Here is a 17,032-nt window from a genome sequence, read left to right on the forward strand (position 1 = left end):
GAAAAGGGAGAGGGAGAGAAAATGGGAGGAGGAAAATAAAAGATAAAGCTGAGTGAGACCAAAATGATTAGATGTAACTTTGTGGGGTTCCGAGTTAGCTCTGCCAATGGACATGGATGGGCTTCGAGTCACCAGGCTGATTTATTGCTAATGCCATCAAGTTTCATTTCTTTTCATGTTCAAGTTACTGTGCTCAGTTTTAACTTTGTCTCAATTGATTGATTTAACTTTGTTTCGATTGAGGTTTGTTATAAAAAGTATGGAAGAAAATTCAAATGTAATTAAAATTAGTTATAAATTTATGCATATTTAATCCTTGTAAGATATTTCCTTTTTTTTCTTCTTCTTCTTCTCTTGCTTGTTTGCCTGACCATATTAGATGATTGTCTTCGAGGGAAGTATAAAACGAAAATATTCCCTTCTTGTCAAATAGCATTTTCCATCTGTATGTTGCTCTTTGTTCATTTCCATCTTATAATTTTTCGAGTTAAAGACACCCATTTGAGGCTCGACTCAAATAATAAAGGGTTGGGGAGAGGGTTTGTGAGAGGTTCCAGTTCAAGTTTCGATAAAGACAAAAATTTATCTATTGAAATAAAAAATACGTTTCGGTTTCGGGTTAAAATTGTGTGGCATTAAGCTGGTAGAATGATTAGCAATTAGCATTGAATTTTGAAATGTAGGGTTGTGATTATTGTTACGCGGAGGGATGGGTGGTTGAAAGTTTGAAAGTAGAATGTGTGTGGGGGGTGTGTATGGGTCTTTTGTGTCACTATCTTTGGAATGCCTTTCGTACATTTTTGGAGTTTTCTACCAACAACAACCACCACGTCCTCTTCACCAATCTAAACCATCCTTGTATCAAAACTTCTCCTTTGTCGGTGTTCCTGCTTCTACTTCTCCACAGTTTGCTGGGCAATTAGAGTTTGCAATCAAAGTAGCTCTTTTCTGAAAGAAAAATTCCCAATGTACAATGGTTTTAAAAAAGATTCATCAAACCAGTGTGTCCTTTCTATATATATATATTTTATTTTTTTCATATCAAAATCACAGTGGATGATTATGATTTTAACTATAAAATTAAAATCATAATTAACCTTAAGCCTAAAACTATAATTATCAACCGTGGTTATCCATAGGGTAATTCAATTGGTCATGATGAACATCGGAAAATGTAGTCTCATAACATATGGTATTGACTTTAAATTTTGTCATTAATGATATTTTGAATTTATTACTGGTTGTTGCATGTGACGTGAAGAGTTTTAAGGGTACGGTGAAAAAAGGTTTAAACATGAAAAAAATAATTATTTAGTAGTTGATTTTAACACGAAAAAAAATAGAAAAAATATAACAAAGTGAGCCCTATACGATTAGTTTGATGGATATTTTTAACAATAATATACATGATTTTTTTTTTAAATTTAATTTAAATTTTTATATAGAAAGAAATCTTCTTTCTAGAGGTTGATTTCAATATTAATATAATAAATTATTTAAAGGTATATAGGAATTAAGAATTAAAATTTGTATGAGTGCCAAAAGGAAGCCTAATCTAATCCTAGTACACTAGGTGGAGAAAAGAAAAGAAAAAACTAAAGGGCCAACCACCAGCCTATATGGCTATATGGAGGTTCCACTTCCACATAAGTCAATAAAATCAGAAAGTGACAAGCATTTCAATAATTATAATAATTAATAATAATAAATAAAGGAATAGTTTCCTCCCATCTTCCTACTTTGTCTCCACTTCACCGACTTTAGTTAAGCTCCTTGTCCCAAAAATGGAACAATCCATACCCATGTGGATGATGAAAGATACAACACATTATATCAGGAAATTTTTGGTTTAAATATTCTTTTGTTCTCTCCATGGTCTTTCATTCTTTAATGGATAGAAACAAAATGCAAAAGGGTTTAAGTGTTGAAATGATAATTGATAAATCATATTTTATCCTAACTATAATATTTCATATGGAAAATAGGTAAATAAGGAAAAGAAATAGGAAAGAAAATGAAAAACTCGGTGGTGTTTGTTTTTTTTTTTACTTAATTTTAAATAAAACTTAAAACTAAATAATTCTTAATGAATCGTTTATTTTTTATATTTTATTTTTATTAAGTATTATGAAATAAATAAAAATCAATAGATTATTTTTAGTATTTAAAAATAAAATATTTTGAGTTTTTCTGTTTAATAATTTTTTTAGAAATAAGTAATAAATTAACAAAAAAATAAAAAAAATAAAAAATTTAAAATATGAAAGTAAATTACTTTAAGTAAAAAGTTTTAAAAAAGAAACACCATCTTAATTTAGGAGGAGAACGTGAACATTACTTTAAAAAGTTTTATTTTTGGTAGAAGAGGTGTTAGAGTTGGTTTAGGTGCCCAAGTGGGTTGATCGCACTCGACCCAATAATGAGAAAATAGGGGAGCAATTTCAAAAAGTTTTAAAACTAACTAAAAATTGCCACTATTAAAATAAAAAATCTTCATGAGAATCGTCTCCTCCTAAAAAACTAGAAAGAAGAGAATATGTTTTTTTCTCTCTTAAAAAAAAAGAAAGAAAGAATACATGCTTCTTTCTGAAAAAACCAAAGTCCTTTCTCTTAAAGGTTTTTTTCCTTGTTTTCTTCGTGAAAATGAAGATCAAAACTTTTGTATTGTAAAAAAAGAATGATTCTTATATTAATATTTTCATTCACGATTTGAGATGAAAAAAATGAATTAGTGAAACAATTAATTGAGATATCTTTGTCATCTTAAAAGGTAACCTGAGAACGTTAATTTACATCATGGGAAAAAATGAATAGAGATTTTTAGTACAAAATTATTTAAAGTTAGTAAATAAAATTAGAGTCTCAATATAAATTTAAAACTCCTATCTTGAAATTATAACTTAACCATAAATTTAGAAACTATGACTTTTAGTTTCTACAAAAATCATAAATGATCTTATTAATTTAATAAATAAAAAATTAAAATAGACTATTTTAAATCATAGTTTCAAGGAATAGCTATCAAATTATATTATATTAAAAAAAAATGTGAATCCCTACCTTAGTCTCCAAACATGGAGAGATTTGTTTTTTTTTAAGACTCTTGGAAAGTCATCATTTGATTTTAAATAAAAAAAAAAAGAAAGAAAAAAATGTGACATGCACATGGTACCATAAACAATAGTAGGGACCGGGCTCTAAACCAGCACGTGAAGGGTCGTAGTGCTTCTCTTTCATCTCATTACTTTTATGGCTTTTACGAGCTTAGCTTATTGGAAAAATTTGAAGGAGAATGTAAAGAAAAAAAAAAAGAAAGAAAAAAGGAAAATTAAATTTAAAATTTATAAATCATTTTTATACATTAATTTAATTTAATTTATTTATTTAAATTTTTTTATATAAATATTAAATAATTTTAAAATATATAATTTTTTAAAATAATTTTAATTATATTTGAAATAAAGTTAAAAATTGAGTGAAAAAAAGGGTTTTTGTGAACAGCAGATACCAATGATTACAGTACACTCTCCATCAATACAAATATCTTCTTCCTCCTCCCCTCTGACATCCCCACACGTGCCTTACTGCAAAAAAAAAAAAGAAAAAAAAAAGCAAGCCCTTCGCGTGCATGGCTCTTTATATATATATATATATATTCATTATTACACACAAAATTGAGATTGCCACGGAACTAATTCTTTTTGGAAATAAAAAATAAAAATCTAAATACGAAATACTTTTAGAAATATTATTAAAATTTTTTTTTTTAAATAATGTAAATTGAGATTTTTTCTTTTTTTTTTTTTGGAGGGCTATTTTTATTAAAACTTTGCAAAAGCATCCTTGCATACCTTGTTGTGATGGATATGAAGGCAGGATCAATACTTTGATACTAAATATTCATATATTATATCAAGGAAAAATTTCCTTCTAGGAATGCATTCCCTATTTGGAGAAAATGCAATATGAATTTTTGAAGGAATATTGTAAAATAATATAGGTTATTATATAAGGGTATAAATATATAATATTAAGTTGTAAATAAATAAGATTATATATAAATAAATAAGATTAAGTATAAATAAATAAGATCAAGATACAAACTAATAAGATAAAACTTGAGTATACATAAGTTTGATCGGGAATATGTAAGGAACACCTTTTTTAGCATCTAAAAGTACATTAATAATAAATTATCATTATTATAAAAGATTTTTGCTTTAATTATATCTTATAATGGTTTTATTGTTTTATTTATATCTAGGTTTAATTTATTTGTATATTTTTCTCACTTTTTTTTTATGTATAAGTTTCATTTTTCTATATCTTTATTTAATAATTTAAATTTAATTAATGTTTAAGATTTGGAGCTCAATGTCATACCCATTCTTATCATGACATATTTTCACGTGTGTTATAAGAATACGAGTAGAATAACACAATATGGCTAAAAATATACTAATAATGTGACCCGGAAAATAATATGATTAAACTATAAAAATATGATCAAAAGTATGAAAAACATAAAAAAGATACAAAAAAACATCATGAATTTAAATTGTATATTAAAATCTAACAATTGATATTGAAACTTGAACACAATGCTAATAGTAGGGTTTATTATGATCTAATCTGGTATGCTCAAATTGACCTTGAATTTGGAAGAGAAAATAAGATTGAATACTATGATTTAGAAACATATGGATAATTACTCGAGGCTCTTGAAAGAGATTAGGCACTTGCTTTAAAAATTAGGGTCAAAAAAGACGGTGCCAACTCGTCCCATTATCAACCCTTATAAAAGAATAAACATGCAAATTAGAGAACCGAATCATATGCCAATTGTATAATTTAATTTAATGATCTTAATACGAACCAAAAAATTAAAAAATAAAAATAAAAAAGTACATAAAGATAAGCCCTTTAATGAATTGGAGAAGACACCAATCCCAAAAAATAAAAAAAATAAAAAATAAAGGAAATTCTAAGAAGGTGAATTAAAAAGCTTTAATGCAGGTGAGATTTGGGAAACCGGGTGGGGATGAAGATGTTTGGAAATATAAGAACATGAGATAATATTGTAGATTAACACACTCGTGGTGTCTTGGAAAATGCTTGTTTTCTTTGTTTCTTTACAATTAGTCTTTCTGATCTCCTTGGAGCTTGTAACTTTATATTGTAAGTTCACATATTAAATAATTCTATTTCATGGTATTTTACAATTAATCATGTACGCATTTTATCTTCCCTAGATTTGTTCTAAAAAATGTGCTTCATGTGGGAATATTTAAATCATTTGGCAATGCCCCGGAGTTTTCTTTAGGAGTTAGGGCCACCGACTATTATGTTGATAACTACGCGAGTATTGATGGGCATGCACGATGTTGGTTCATGTTGAGCAAGGGCACCACCATGATTGGGAAACCCAATGTCCTTGATGTATTAATGCAATTGGCCAACTCAGATCATCTTCACAACCAACCAATATTGGGTTTTGTCTTGGTGGCTTGTGTCCCCCTGCATTGTTTGCGGCCAGTGAAGTCTTATCGCATTTAGAGTGGTGAAAATTGTTGGGATAAACCTATAAAAACATTATATGATGTGATAGAATAAATTTTCATTAATAAATTTATTTATCATGATTTCTGTTTCCATTTTTTTATCCTAATTGCATTAATCAATGTTTGAGTATTTACGATTATATTACTTACATTATACTTGACTTAATTATATTATAAGTTATACAAAAAATCTAAGTTATGAGTTCCTTGCAAGATGATAAGTAGTTCATATCCGGTTTATAAATTTGGACAATTCATTAATGATTGTAGTGCACTACCCCATAATTGGAGGAATAACTTATCTTAGTCATTAGGATAATTTTTCTCATGGTAAGTGTGTTATTATATATGATTATACATTAAATAGGACCTATAATTAATCGTATCGTTAACTATCAAGTAGTTATGATTTATCTAGTTATTATACATTGTGAGCTCTCAATCTTGAGAAAATATTGATATAGTGCTGAGGTCTTCAATGACTTTGACACATGTGTGAAACCTTAATATGGTTATATATTCCCTATAAATTGAGTCATTGTTGATTAAGACATGTGACGATAAGTATTTTCAATATAATACCATGATATCTCATGAGTTTGAGACAATGTGTCATTTTGGGTGATCCTAAGGACATGTGATCGAAAAATCTATTATCGTAATAAATTTTTAACTATAATTTAATATATACTATGAAAGAGCTAGACTATGTCAATTGGATACATAATAAGAGGATTTAAGACTTAAGAATTGAAAAGGTAATCTTGAGAGGTTGATAACATCTATTTCATTAGATTATGAATACCAGTTTATAAGAAGTTTGCATGTAGTACTGGATAGTAGGTCATGGACCAAAGTTTATATATTGTTCTAATATCATAAGATTAGAGTATAATTGACCATTTGTAGTAGGATGTTAAGTCAATTTTAAAATTGAATTTTGAGGAAATTAGTATTTTCTTGTGGGTCCCAATGACTTTTGCTTGAGCTCATATTCTTTGTTAGCACAGTTATTAAGGGATATTCAAGTTCCTTATTTTGGTAAACATGTAAGATTATGGAAGGGCTTATGAATGGTTTATTTGGATTGAGCTAATTAATTAAGTGGAGTCTAATAGGCTAATTATTTAATTTGGACCCAGTGGGTTGGAAGCTTGGGTAGGTTGAGAAGGTGGGTGAAAGAGTTTAGTAGATGGGGGAACTTGAGGTAAGTTAGAATAAGGGAAATGAATGAAAGATGATGAAGTGTGATGGGAAGGAAAGTGTAAAGAGGAAAGAAAAAGGGCAATGCCTTTTCTCGGTGTTGCACATGACTATAAAGGACGTTGATGATGTTAATTAGGGCACACAACTGGATCCACACCTAGTAAGGACAAGGCTTGAGATGACAAAAAAAAAAAAAAAAAAAAATTGAAGAGGCTAATCACAAAAATTATATTAAGTGGAGAGATAGTCTTGAGTCACACGAGGAAGAGTAGCTTAAAGAGTGGAAAAAGGAAAGGAAGTTTCAACGAACTACATATGTTGAGAGATAAAGATATTTTGAGTATGAGGGTCAAGTTTGTGACCAAGAAAAACACAAAGATGAAATTTGGGGTCAAGTTTGTGAGTGAGAAGTATGGTTTTAACCAAGGGTAGAAGAGACAACCAAAGACACATTTATTTTGTTGTTTGGGAAAATAGAAAAAGTTTTTCAAATGGAGACCCAAAATTGTAGTAAGGAGGTGATTTATTAAATCTGTCACAATTTGAAATGCATGAGACAAAAGATGTTGAGGTAAAGAGGCATGATCAAGTAAGGTTAATCTTGTTTCAACAATATATCTATGACATATTTCAGAGATTGCATTGTGTTGTTGTGTGTAAAGAGAGGTGAGTAGATGTTGAATTCCTTAAAATTCAAAAAGCCTTTTGAGTTTGTAGTATTCACTAGCCCTATCTGAATATATAGAGACAATGGGATGTTTTAAAAAAAAAATTTCTCCACAAGTTTGAAGTGAAGAAAATTTTTAGAGACATCATATTTTTTGCACATTGGATATAGCCAAATGCATTTAGTAAAATGGTCCACAAAAATGACATGGTAAAGAAAGCCATCATGAGATTAAACATGAGAAAGTCCCCACACATCATTAAAAATGAGATCTAAAGGATGATGACTAGTGAGAGAAGAAACATTAAAAGAAGTGGATGACTTTTATTGCAAAAACAAGAATTACACGAGAAATTGAAAGACGAGGAATAACGGAGCTTATGAGAAGTAATGACATGTTGAAGAATTTTGGTAAAGAAATGGTCCAATCATTGATGCCAAGCATGAGAAGATGCTTTAAGGGTGACAAGAGTAGGAAATGAATGTCCAAGAGCAAATGTAGGTTGTGGCCATTCATAAACACCATATTTATTCTACCCTTGTAGCAGTGATACCCCCATGCGAAGATCATTTACTTGAAAATAGAAAGAAAAAAATTCAATTGAAGCATCATGAGAGTGACAAAATTTGGAAATAGAAATTAAATTACGTTACATTAATGGGACACAAATAACATTTTTAAGGAGAATAGTGAATGAAGAGTTTAACACAACTAGTGTGTGTTATTAAGAGACCTTTACCATCACCAAGAATGATATTATCAGGACCTACATATTCAAAATTGTTGGCAGATCAGAGGGTTAGTCGCGCCCATCAACTCCTCATGTGTTCGAATGTCATGGGTATTTAGGTAAATGTACTATAAGGTTAAGGTATGCGCATTTCTTGACAGCAATTACTTTTAGAAGAGTTGGTAACACATGAGATCCTACAAGTGGTATTAGAGCTGAGATCACGGGTTTGAACCCCAGGGGTGTCGTTGGGGTTTGTTAGAGAGTTGAGCACGTCCATCAATTCCCCACATGTTCGAATTCCATGAGCGCTTGGGTGAATGCACTATAAGGTTAAGGTATGCGCATTTCATGAAAGCAATTGCTTTAAGGAGAGTTGGTAGCGCCTGAGATCCTACAAAAATGTATTACTAAATTGCTTAAATTAATAGTGACATGGTGTGAGACACTTGAGTCAACAAGCCAAGAATAGTGATTGATAGAGCGTGGTATAGTGTTGTTGGCTGTGGCATGGACATGGCGGAGATAAGAGAAGAGCTTGAAACAACGCTTGATTGTGTGTTCATGTTTCTCACAATATTAGCAAATGACATGACTTAGGTTTGGTTGCTTTGGTTTTGAGTGTTGAGTGGGAAGATAGAATGGGTGGGAGTTTGGTTTTTCAACGGAATAGAAAGAAACAATAGAGAAATTTCTAGTATGGGACTATTTGCGAGTGAAGTTTGCAAATATAGGAACCAATTCAAGATTAGGGGAGTCTTATTGCATAAACTCCTCATGATTCACTAGTTGATCATGAAGTTCTTCAAAAGAGATGGATGTTCCTCTGGATCAAATGGTAACCACAATTTCCTTATATTCTTTCCCAAGTCCATTCAGAGCATGTACAACCAAATCTTCTTCATTAGGGGCAACATGATAGAAGGTAAGTTGATCATATAGGCTTTTGAGTGTTTGCAAAAATCTAAGATAAATTTGTCTCCACGAGTGGTTGAAGAAAGCTTTCTTTTGAGATGAAGGATACAACTCTGGGAACGACTAGCATAAAGTTTGGTTAATTTTAACCATGCTTCATGGGAGGTTTTAGCTGAGGCAATAAGTGGCATGATAGATTTTGAAAGTAAGGCAAAGATGACATGAAAAATAAGTCGATCTTAGCGTAAACAGAGGGAATGAGCAGCAATCTTAGAAATAGAGGGACATGGCAAAGAACCATTTACGTATCCTAAAAGATTATAACCAAACAATAGTGCATAAAACTGGGCATGCCATGAGGGATAATTATGAGCAGTTAACTTTAAGGGAAGTAGGGCATTGGCATTGGTGGAAATAAGATTAGTTGAGGAGCTAAAAACAGAGGTTGAAACATTGGCTATGAAGGTAGACATATCTAAGTCTAATGAGTTTGAAATATTAGTGATAGGAAGGTTAGCCATGATAGATCAAAATTCAAAGAGAGTTGAAATAGCTCTCACACCATATGAAGAATGGTTTTTGTTATATTATTTCTTTGAAGAGAGGTTACAAAAATGATCAAGGAGAATTATCTAGTCTAAACTATAGAAAATGTTACAGAAATGTATAGTCAACTTAACAACAACATGATCGTAAATCATGGAAGAATATTTGGTTGAGCTAAGATTAAGGAGTGAGATTCCACTGACTTAGTGGTGTGAGCGGGTTGGGATTCTTTCCAAATATGAGTTGGTGAGGAATCTTTCTTAATAAATATAATATATTATAAAAGGTTAAATTTTACTGTACATAATGAAAGGAAAGAAAAAAAATAATCACCCCAATTTTCAATAACGTTTTGCATTATTTTGCTGCATGCACGAATAAAAAGGTAAAATATTTCTTGGACTAAAGAAATTTTTTAAAGGACAAAAATTATCAAAAGATTTTGGTAAATATATCAATTTATTTATTTATTTATGAAATCAGAGCAACATATCACCAAAAGATTTTGACCAAAAAAAAAAAAGTAATTGGGTGAAGTTCAAAGAAAAATAGGTGGATCCTTCCAAATTTCTATTAAGAAAAAGAATAGGTGAAATGTTGACTTCGAGGCAAGAAAAAGAATGGGCAATGACGAGGAGAGATGTGCCCATATATATAACATGGACAAACCGTCAAGTATTTATCTAAAAAGTTAGTTCCATAGTAAATATAACTTGTTTACAATTTATTTTTAAAATTTAGGTCGTTTGTTTTTCTATTTTTTTTATAACTTATTATAAATTTTTTATTAAACAGAAAAAAATCAAGATATATAACTTTTTCTAAATAGAAAAAAATAACATATTGATTTTTCTTTCCTTTTTAATACTTAATGAAAATAAAATACTACAAAAACAAACAATTTAATATTTAACACTATTAAATATTAAAATTTTATTTAGAATTAAGTAAAAAAATAAACACATAATTCAAATTTCTTTTATTAATTTATCTATCCTCACTGCTATATATAAATAAATTATTATTATTTTTGTATAGTTTTCCAACTGTCTGTGTACAAATATAGTGACATGTCATGTAATAATAATCCTTATACAAAGTACATCAAGATGGGGGATCTGTCATGAACGGTGCCTAAAAGTCCCTTCAGATATCTGATTTTGGGAAGTGACATGCAATGGACCCTCTCCCCCTAATGCGGATATGAACATGATTTTAGGCAAAGATTCTTGAGAAAGGGTGAGGCGGTGGATCGATGGAATTTTGAAATGTTTGCATAGCTTGTGTCGGTGGCGAACCCAAAACCTACCAAGTACCCTGCCCATTGCCCCATTGGAGTTGGCCTTGTCAATAAGAGGAAGCTGTTGTTACGTACCCCTCCATCCAAACAAAAGGCCATGTATTATATATACAGTGAAGCATTTGTTGTTGGCATGTATATATATATAATATATATATAGAAAGAGAGAGAGAGAGAGAGAGTTATTATGGTCTAGTATGGGGCTGTGTTTCAGTTTAGCAAGTGCTTTATGCTGGGGTTTTGTGGATGTGTTCGGCTTAGCAAATTAAAAGTGGGTAGGATCATCAACAAGAGAAGTCAGAGAATTATGGCGGTTGCAGCTGGAAAAATGGCGTTCAGTTCAGTCTTTGGTAGGCATGGGGGTACAATTTATCTCAGAAATTCAATAAATTCTTCAGCTCCTATCAGATGACGATCAACTTAATTAATAAAGCTGATGTATACTACAGTGTATGTATACGTGTGTATTTAAAGCTAAATTAATTTAATGGACACAGTTATTGTCTCTCTTACAATTTCGTAATGAACATGCCAAAACATTCATATTGTCCCCATGCTTTGCCCCTCAAGTTTCTATTTCTTCTTATAGCATACACACCCTCATCATCCCTTCCCAAATTTTCATGCCCTGATATACATATATATGTATAAACGAAGGTCCCACACTCTCTCTCTCTCCCCCCCTCCTCTCTCTCTCTCTCTCTCTCTCTCTCTCTCTCTCAAAAAGGAGGATCTAGGGTGGGCAGCCCATACTGGTCAGTGGCTGCAGCAAGATGTTTCCCCAGTATTAATGTTACCATGTACTTTGTCTTCTAGTAAAAATTCACCCCATAGTATTTGCTTCTCTCTTCACCTCTAAAAGCTTCCAAAGAACCAGCTGTATAGGCAGTACATCACTATAGCCTTCTTGCCCATTGCCCATCAACTTATCCAGCTTCTCAGCTTAGCATTTTCTTGCCTTCAAGCTTGGGTTAATTTCCCAAATGGACAACTGACAGAAAGAGAGAGATGATGTGGATGGTTCAACAATTGAGTTATATAACTCAAATCACCAATCCAAATCCCTTGACATGTTACATCGCCTACCCGGGAATTTGTGAATAAGATAAAAATAAACCCATGGATCCGAAAGCGATTAATCAGTAACGAATTGGAATTACATTCTTGTTGTTTAATTTAAATTGTCAATAGAAAGAGACGCAACGGAAGGAAAGCAATGATTATAGTACGCAAGTAAAACAATATAAGGGTGTATGGCAATATATTTTCTATTACACATCTTTACGGGGGAGTGTTAGTTCAAAGTAAGGGCTTGTCCGGTGTAGCAGACTACAAATGTTGCAGTAGAAATGAATTAAAATCCCAGGTGGGGTTGAGGTGTTGGAACCACAAGTCCAAGCCACAGAGAGAGAGAGAGAGAGAGAACAGTAAACTTGATGTGCATGTAAAGAGGTAGAACAGTGAAGCTGACTTTGATGTGCATGTAAGACGGTTGAACAGGAGGTTTTGGGACAGAGGCTCAGCTAGTACTGAGCCCAGTCGACCAGGGTGCGCCCACCGAAGCAAATGCCGGGAAGGATGAAACTATTTGTTTCCCGAGGAAGAGAAAACTACAAGTCTAATATATATAACAAAAGATTGTTCTCCTCGTGTATGTATGTATGGTTGTACTAGTACAAAAAGAAAACAAAGAAAGGACTCTCTTTCTCTTTAGCTTGTGTAACATGAGATTATTCAGGATAGGAGACAACCTCCAACCCTAATTCCTGGTCTTGTCTTTGGCCTTTTCTCCTTGCTATTCTTATCTTCTCTTTGCTTGGGTTGGTGGATTTTTTTTAATCTTTTCACACACACTGTTCAATAAGGAGCTTGTTCTTTCAAGTCCCAAGATTATCTTATTCTGATCTCTCACCCTCAAAATCTCTCTTCTTTGGCATATTTTCTCTATTGTTTTTCCAAGCTTCCCTAGTGATTTCTTGTCTCCTTTTTTTTACTCAATTCGGTCTACTTTATCAACGTTGATTTTGTTTATTTTTTATTTTTTTTCTAAGCTTTAAGCCTTGCAATTCTTCAAAGATCTAGAGACCTTTATTTTTTTTTGTTTCTCTCTCTCTCTCTCTCTCTCTCTCTCTCTCTCTCTCTCTCTATAATAGGAACCCATCTACCAAACTATTCTTTCTTCTCAACTTCCATCATGACCGATCCCTACTCCAATTACTCCAATGGATGGTTCAACCTCAATCCTCTTTATCACATCTCTTCTTCCCCTTCTTCTTCCGATCAATCTTTGTGTTCTCCTCGGTATGACTTCAACAAATTGTACTACAATAACTTCAACACCAACAACTATCATTACTCACCCCCCTCTCCCCCTCTCAGAGAAGCTCTTCCCCTCCTCAGTTTAGGCCCAACAAGGTATGATGAACAAGAGTCCTCCTGCAATACTGCCATGGAAGTGGACATGAACAAGGGGAAGGAAGAGACCACCTTATCCAGCTCTGCTGATGATGAAACTGTGACAGTAGCTCTACATTTAGGGCTTCCAAGTCCTAGTTCTACGGATCTCATCTCAAGGCTCTCCTCTTCAGAGACAGAAGACAAGGAAGAAGTCACTGTTGCGTCTGGGTATTCTTCCACAGGCAGTACTCTCATCAAGGGTCAGTATTGGATCCCAACGCCTTCTCAGATTCTGATTGGTCCTACTCAGTTTGCTTGTCCTCTTTGCTTTAAGACCTTCAACAGATACAACAACATGCAGGTATGTTTAATGAAATTAACCCATTGCTTAAAAAACTTCCCTTTCTGTTTTTGATCCTTTTGATTTTGTAGAAAAGAGAAAGAAACCCCATTACTATCTTTGTTTGCATACTTCTTTTCTAGCTGGATTTCAATCTTTCACTTTTATTTGCCACTGAGATCGTATATGGATCGTTAGGGTTTTCCTTTTTCTTTTTTCCACTTTATTTATTTTTCTTCTCTCTTTTATCTTTCTTTTGTTTCCCCTCCTTCTAGCTTTTTGCATGATTCGTGGGTTTTGGGATTTGAATAAAAAGAATAAATCTACCTGGTCCAACACAGACCAAAGATCAGCGACTCTCTTTATGTGATTGAACTACTCATGCATTGTGCTTTTCCTTGAAGTTTGTGTTTCTACGCATTGGCAGGTATGTAAAACTGAAAAATTTCCCAGGTCTTCCAGGGCTCAGATGATCTTCCTCAAGCAACCGAAATTAATTTATCAATCCAAATGCAAAATCTGGAGATTAAACAACCTCATAGAGTGAAAACCCCAGACATAGTCATGCTTCTCTCTCCATGAATATTCAAGAAATCTCACAGTTCCTCACCTAATCATCAGTTTGTAGTCTTCTTTTTTCTGTTAAGACCATATGGAGAGAACAATGTGCCAGTTGAGAAGATCAAACCCAAAATGTGTTGTTTATCCTCACCCCAATTACAAAATGGTTTTTGGCTTGGTAAACACTCTCAACAGAAGCTAATTCAGACTCAGTTTTTCTGTAGAGAACTTTCCATTCACCATACATGCAGAAACCTCCCAAACTTCTAAACTATCAATAGCACTGTTTTCTTGCCATACAGTTGAGTAAAATCCCCTTTGTCTATAACTGCCTTGAAAACCACATGATATACTCTTACTACATAAAATGCCAAGACATTGAGTCTTGTGTGCATGCCCTACTTAAATTCATTGGATGGTATGCTTTTTTTTTGTCCCCAGTTACCAACTCAAAGTTTCATATATAATTGAATGTATGGTTTTGGTTTTGTATGAGACTAATTTAACTTGCCTTCAAAATACCTCATGCTGTAGATGCATATGTGGGGGCATGGATCTCAGTATAGAAAAGGGCCAGAGTCTCTGAGGGGAACACAGCCAACGGCCATGCTTAAACTCCCATGCTTTTGCTGTGCACCCGGGTGCAGGAACAACATCGATCATCCAAGATCAAGACCACTCAAAGACTTCAGAACCCTTCAGACACATTACAAGAGAAAGCATGGAATCAAGCCTTTCATGTGTAGGAAGTGTGGTAAGGCCTTTGCTGTGAGAGGTGACTGGAGAACCCACGAGAAGAACTGTGGGAAACTTTGGTACTGTGCTTGTGGGTCAGATTTCAAGCACAAGAGGTCCCTCAAAGATCATATCAAGGCATTTGGGCATGGCCATGCAGCTTATGGCATCGACTGCTTCGAAGAAGAGGATGAACCGGCATCTGAAATTGAGCAAGACAACGAATCCTTGCATAGTTAAAATGTAATCAGCTGTCTCCATATTATAAGTAAATTACCTAGCTATATCTCTCATTTTGGGCTGACATTGGGTTGTTTACTTAGTTAAGTGTAATCGGTTGGCACTACGATTACCTTTGATCCATGTTCTATCTCTTTAATTTACTTCCTTTTTCTCTACTGTTTTTTTTCCCCTTCATTAGAACTTCCTAGCTAGTACTGTTGGAGAGAATTAAATAACGTTAATATTAAACCCCCAGTTCCTGTAAATCCATTTTGCTGCTATCACTCTCTCCCTCCCCTACCTCTCTCTCTCACTCACTCACTCAGTTCAGTTGTAGACATGTAGTTAGCAATGCAATGATGAATATACTCAAAACAGTTGTTGTACCCATATGTTTTCATTTATTGCTAAACAACTCAATGAGATGATCCACTGTGCACGCAGTCCTTTAACATTTCTCCCATTTACCTATCGCCATGCACAGTGACATAAACATAAAATACAGGCTTCCATTACACACGCATATCTACTTGTGTGTCGAATGGGAATTGAATTTGTAAGGGTCTGTAGCTCCAGCAGTTTTGCAAATGGGTATTGAAGGATTTAGGTATAGAATCTCCGGGCAGAAATGAAAAAGAGAGGCAAATATGTTTTGGGTCGGATGCAGGTTCAGAGAGGCTTTTCGACCTGTGAATGCACCAGCTTTTTGAGAGCATATGATACCATTTGCCTTTGTTTATTTGTGGTGAGTTTTTGGTTGATGGACAGAACACATACTATGTTTAGATCCACTATTAAAAAAATTCAAATCAAATGATTAGGAGGAAGCGGAAGAGAGAGAAAGAGAGAGAGAGAGAGAGAGGAGTTCAGGGTTCTTGAAATGTCATATCAATCAACACATTCGGGGTATGTACTGTAGGGAAGCAACAGTGTGTGTCTCACAAATGAGCCCAGGGTATTGTACTGTAGGGAAGCCACAATATGTGTCTCACAAATGAGCACAGCCACAGGAACTGAGAGGCTTTAATTTCCAACCTCCACCTTGCCTCTTTCTTTCCTCTCTCTCTCTCTCTCTCTCTAAGGATTTACTGTACATACTCAAGGGAAAAGACTGTTTCCATACGCACGTTATCAATACCATTAGTTATAAACATGTAATCTCATGTTAGGTCTGCTATACACAATAAACTTTTCTTGAATCAGCCCTTAACTTTTACTGAGACATGGGAAGGAGAAACAATCATATCAGCTGCGTAGATCTCTGACTCATCTCCCCCCATAGCCTGCAAAAAACAAAGCTGTCAAGGCAAATACAATAGTGACTGCATGTAGAAAAGTGTGAAACCCATGTACATGGAGTAATTATCAACTTGAATATTTATACCCTTATGCATGAAAAGTTTAGGGGTTCAAGTCCCCACTAAGCGTATATATATATATACTTTTGCTTAATTCAATTGCTATGCACTTACATCACAACCATTCATGATCCCCTATAGCATTGATTACGTTTTCTTTCCATAGCTAATGATGTCTATCTGACTGTTCATGTGGTTCAACCATTTAGGGAATTAATCATAGCAATAACAGTTTCAATTAATTCATGATTAGATCATTTGACATTTAGAATTAATTGATCATACCCTCTCTCTCAACCATTCATCAATTATTTATGTTTCAGCATCGCATAAAAGTCATCCGTTCCCATGAATCCATGTTTTGTTCATTTATTTTTATCTCTTTTCCAACACAAAGTTCTTTTGCTAGGCATTATGACCATTTCTTAAATAAGTTAATTACTCCAACCAACATTGTCAAAGGAGACTAAGTATACCAATGATGAACACCTGT

The 17,032-nt window shown here is 33.3% G+C and overlaps 1 protein-coding gene across 1 annotated transcript; it reads left to right on the top strand.

Moving 5' to 3' along the window:
- The first annotated feature begins 12,686 nt into the window (after nucleotides 1-12,686).
- Nucleotides 12,687-15,447, top strand: LOC117915872 (zinc finger protein WIP2-like). The gene is made up of 2 exons (XM_034831610.1): nucleotides 12,687-13,684; nucleotides 14,759-15,447. The coding sequence occupies exons 1-2, from the start codon at nucleotides 13,121-13,123 to the stop codon at nucleotides 15,197-15,199; spliced, it is 1,005 nt and encodes a 334-aa protein (XP_034687501.1). The 5' UTR covers nucleotides 12,687-13,120; the 3' UTR covers nucleotides 15,200-15,447.
- Nucleotides 15,448-17,032: the final 1,585 nt, after the last annotated feature.

Source organism: Vitis riparia, chromosome 6 (genome assembly GCF_004353265.1).
Source record: "Vitis riparia cultivar Riparia Gloire de Montpellier isolate 1030 chromosome 6, EGFV_Vit.rip_1.0, whole genome shotgun sequence".
Classification (NCBI taxonomy): domain Eukaryota; kingdom Viridiplantae; phylum Streptophyta; class Magnoliopsida; order Vitales; family Vitaceae; genus Vitis; species Vitis riparia.

Bases quoted from the DNA above. Each gene is read 5' to 3' on its own strand.
- LOC117915872 (XM_034831610.1), top strand. From the start codon at position 13,121: ATGACCGATCCCTACTCCAATTACTCCAATGGATGGTTCAACCTCAAT. The intron at 13,685-14,758 runs GTATGTTTAATG...CTCATGCTGTAG, and splicing joins ACAGATACAACAACATGCAG to ATGCATATGTGGGGGCATGG.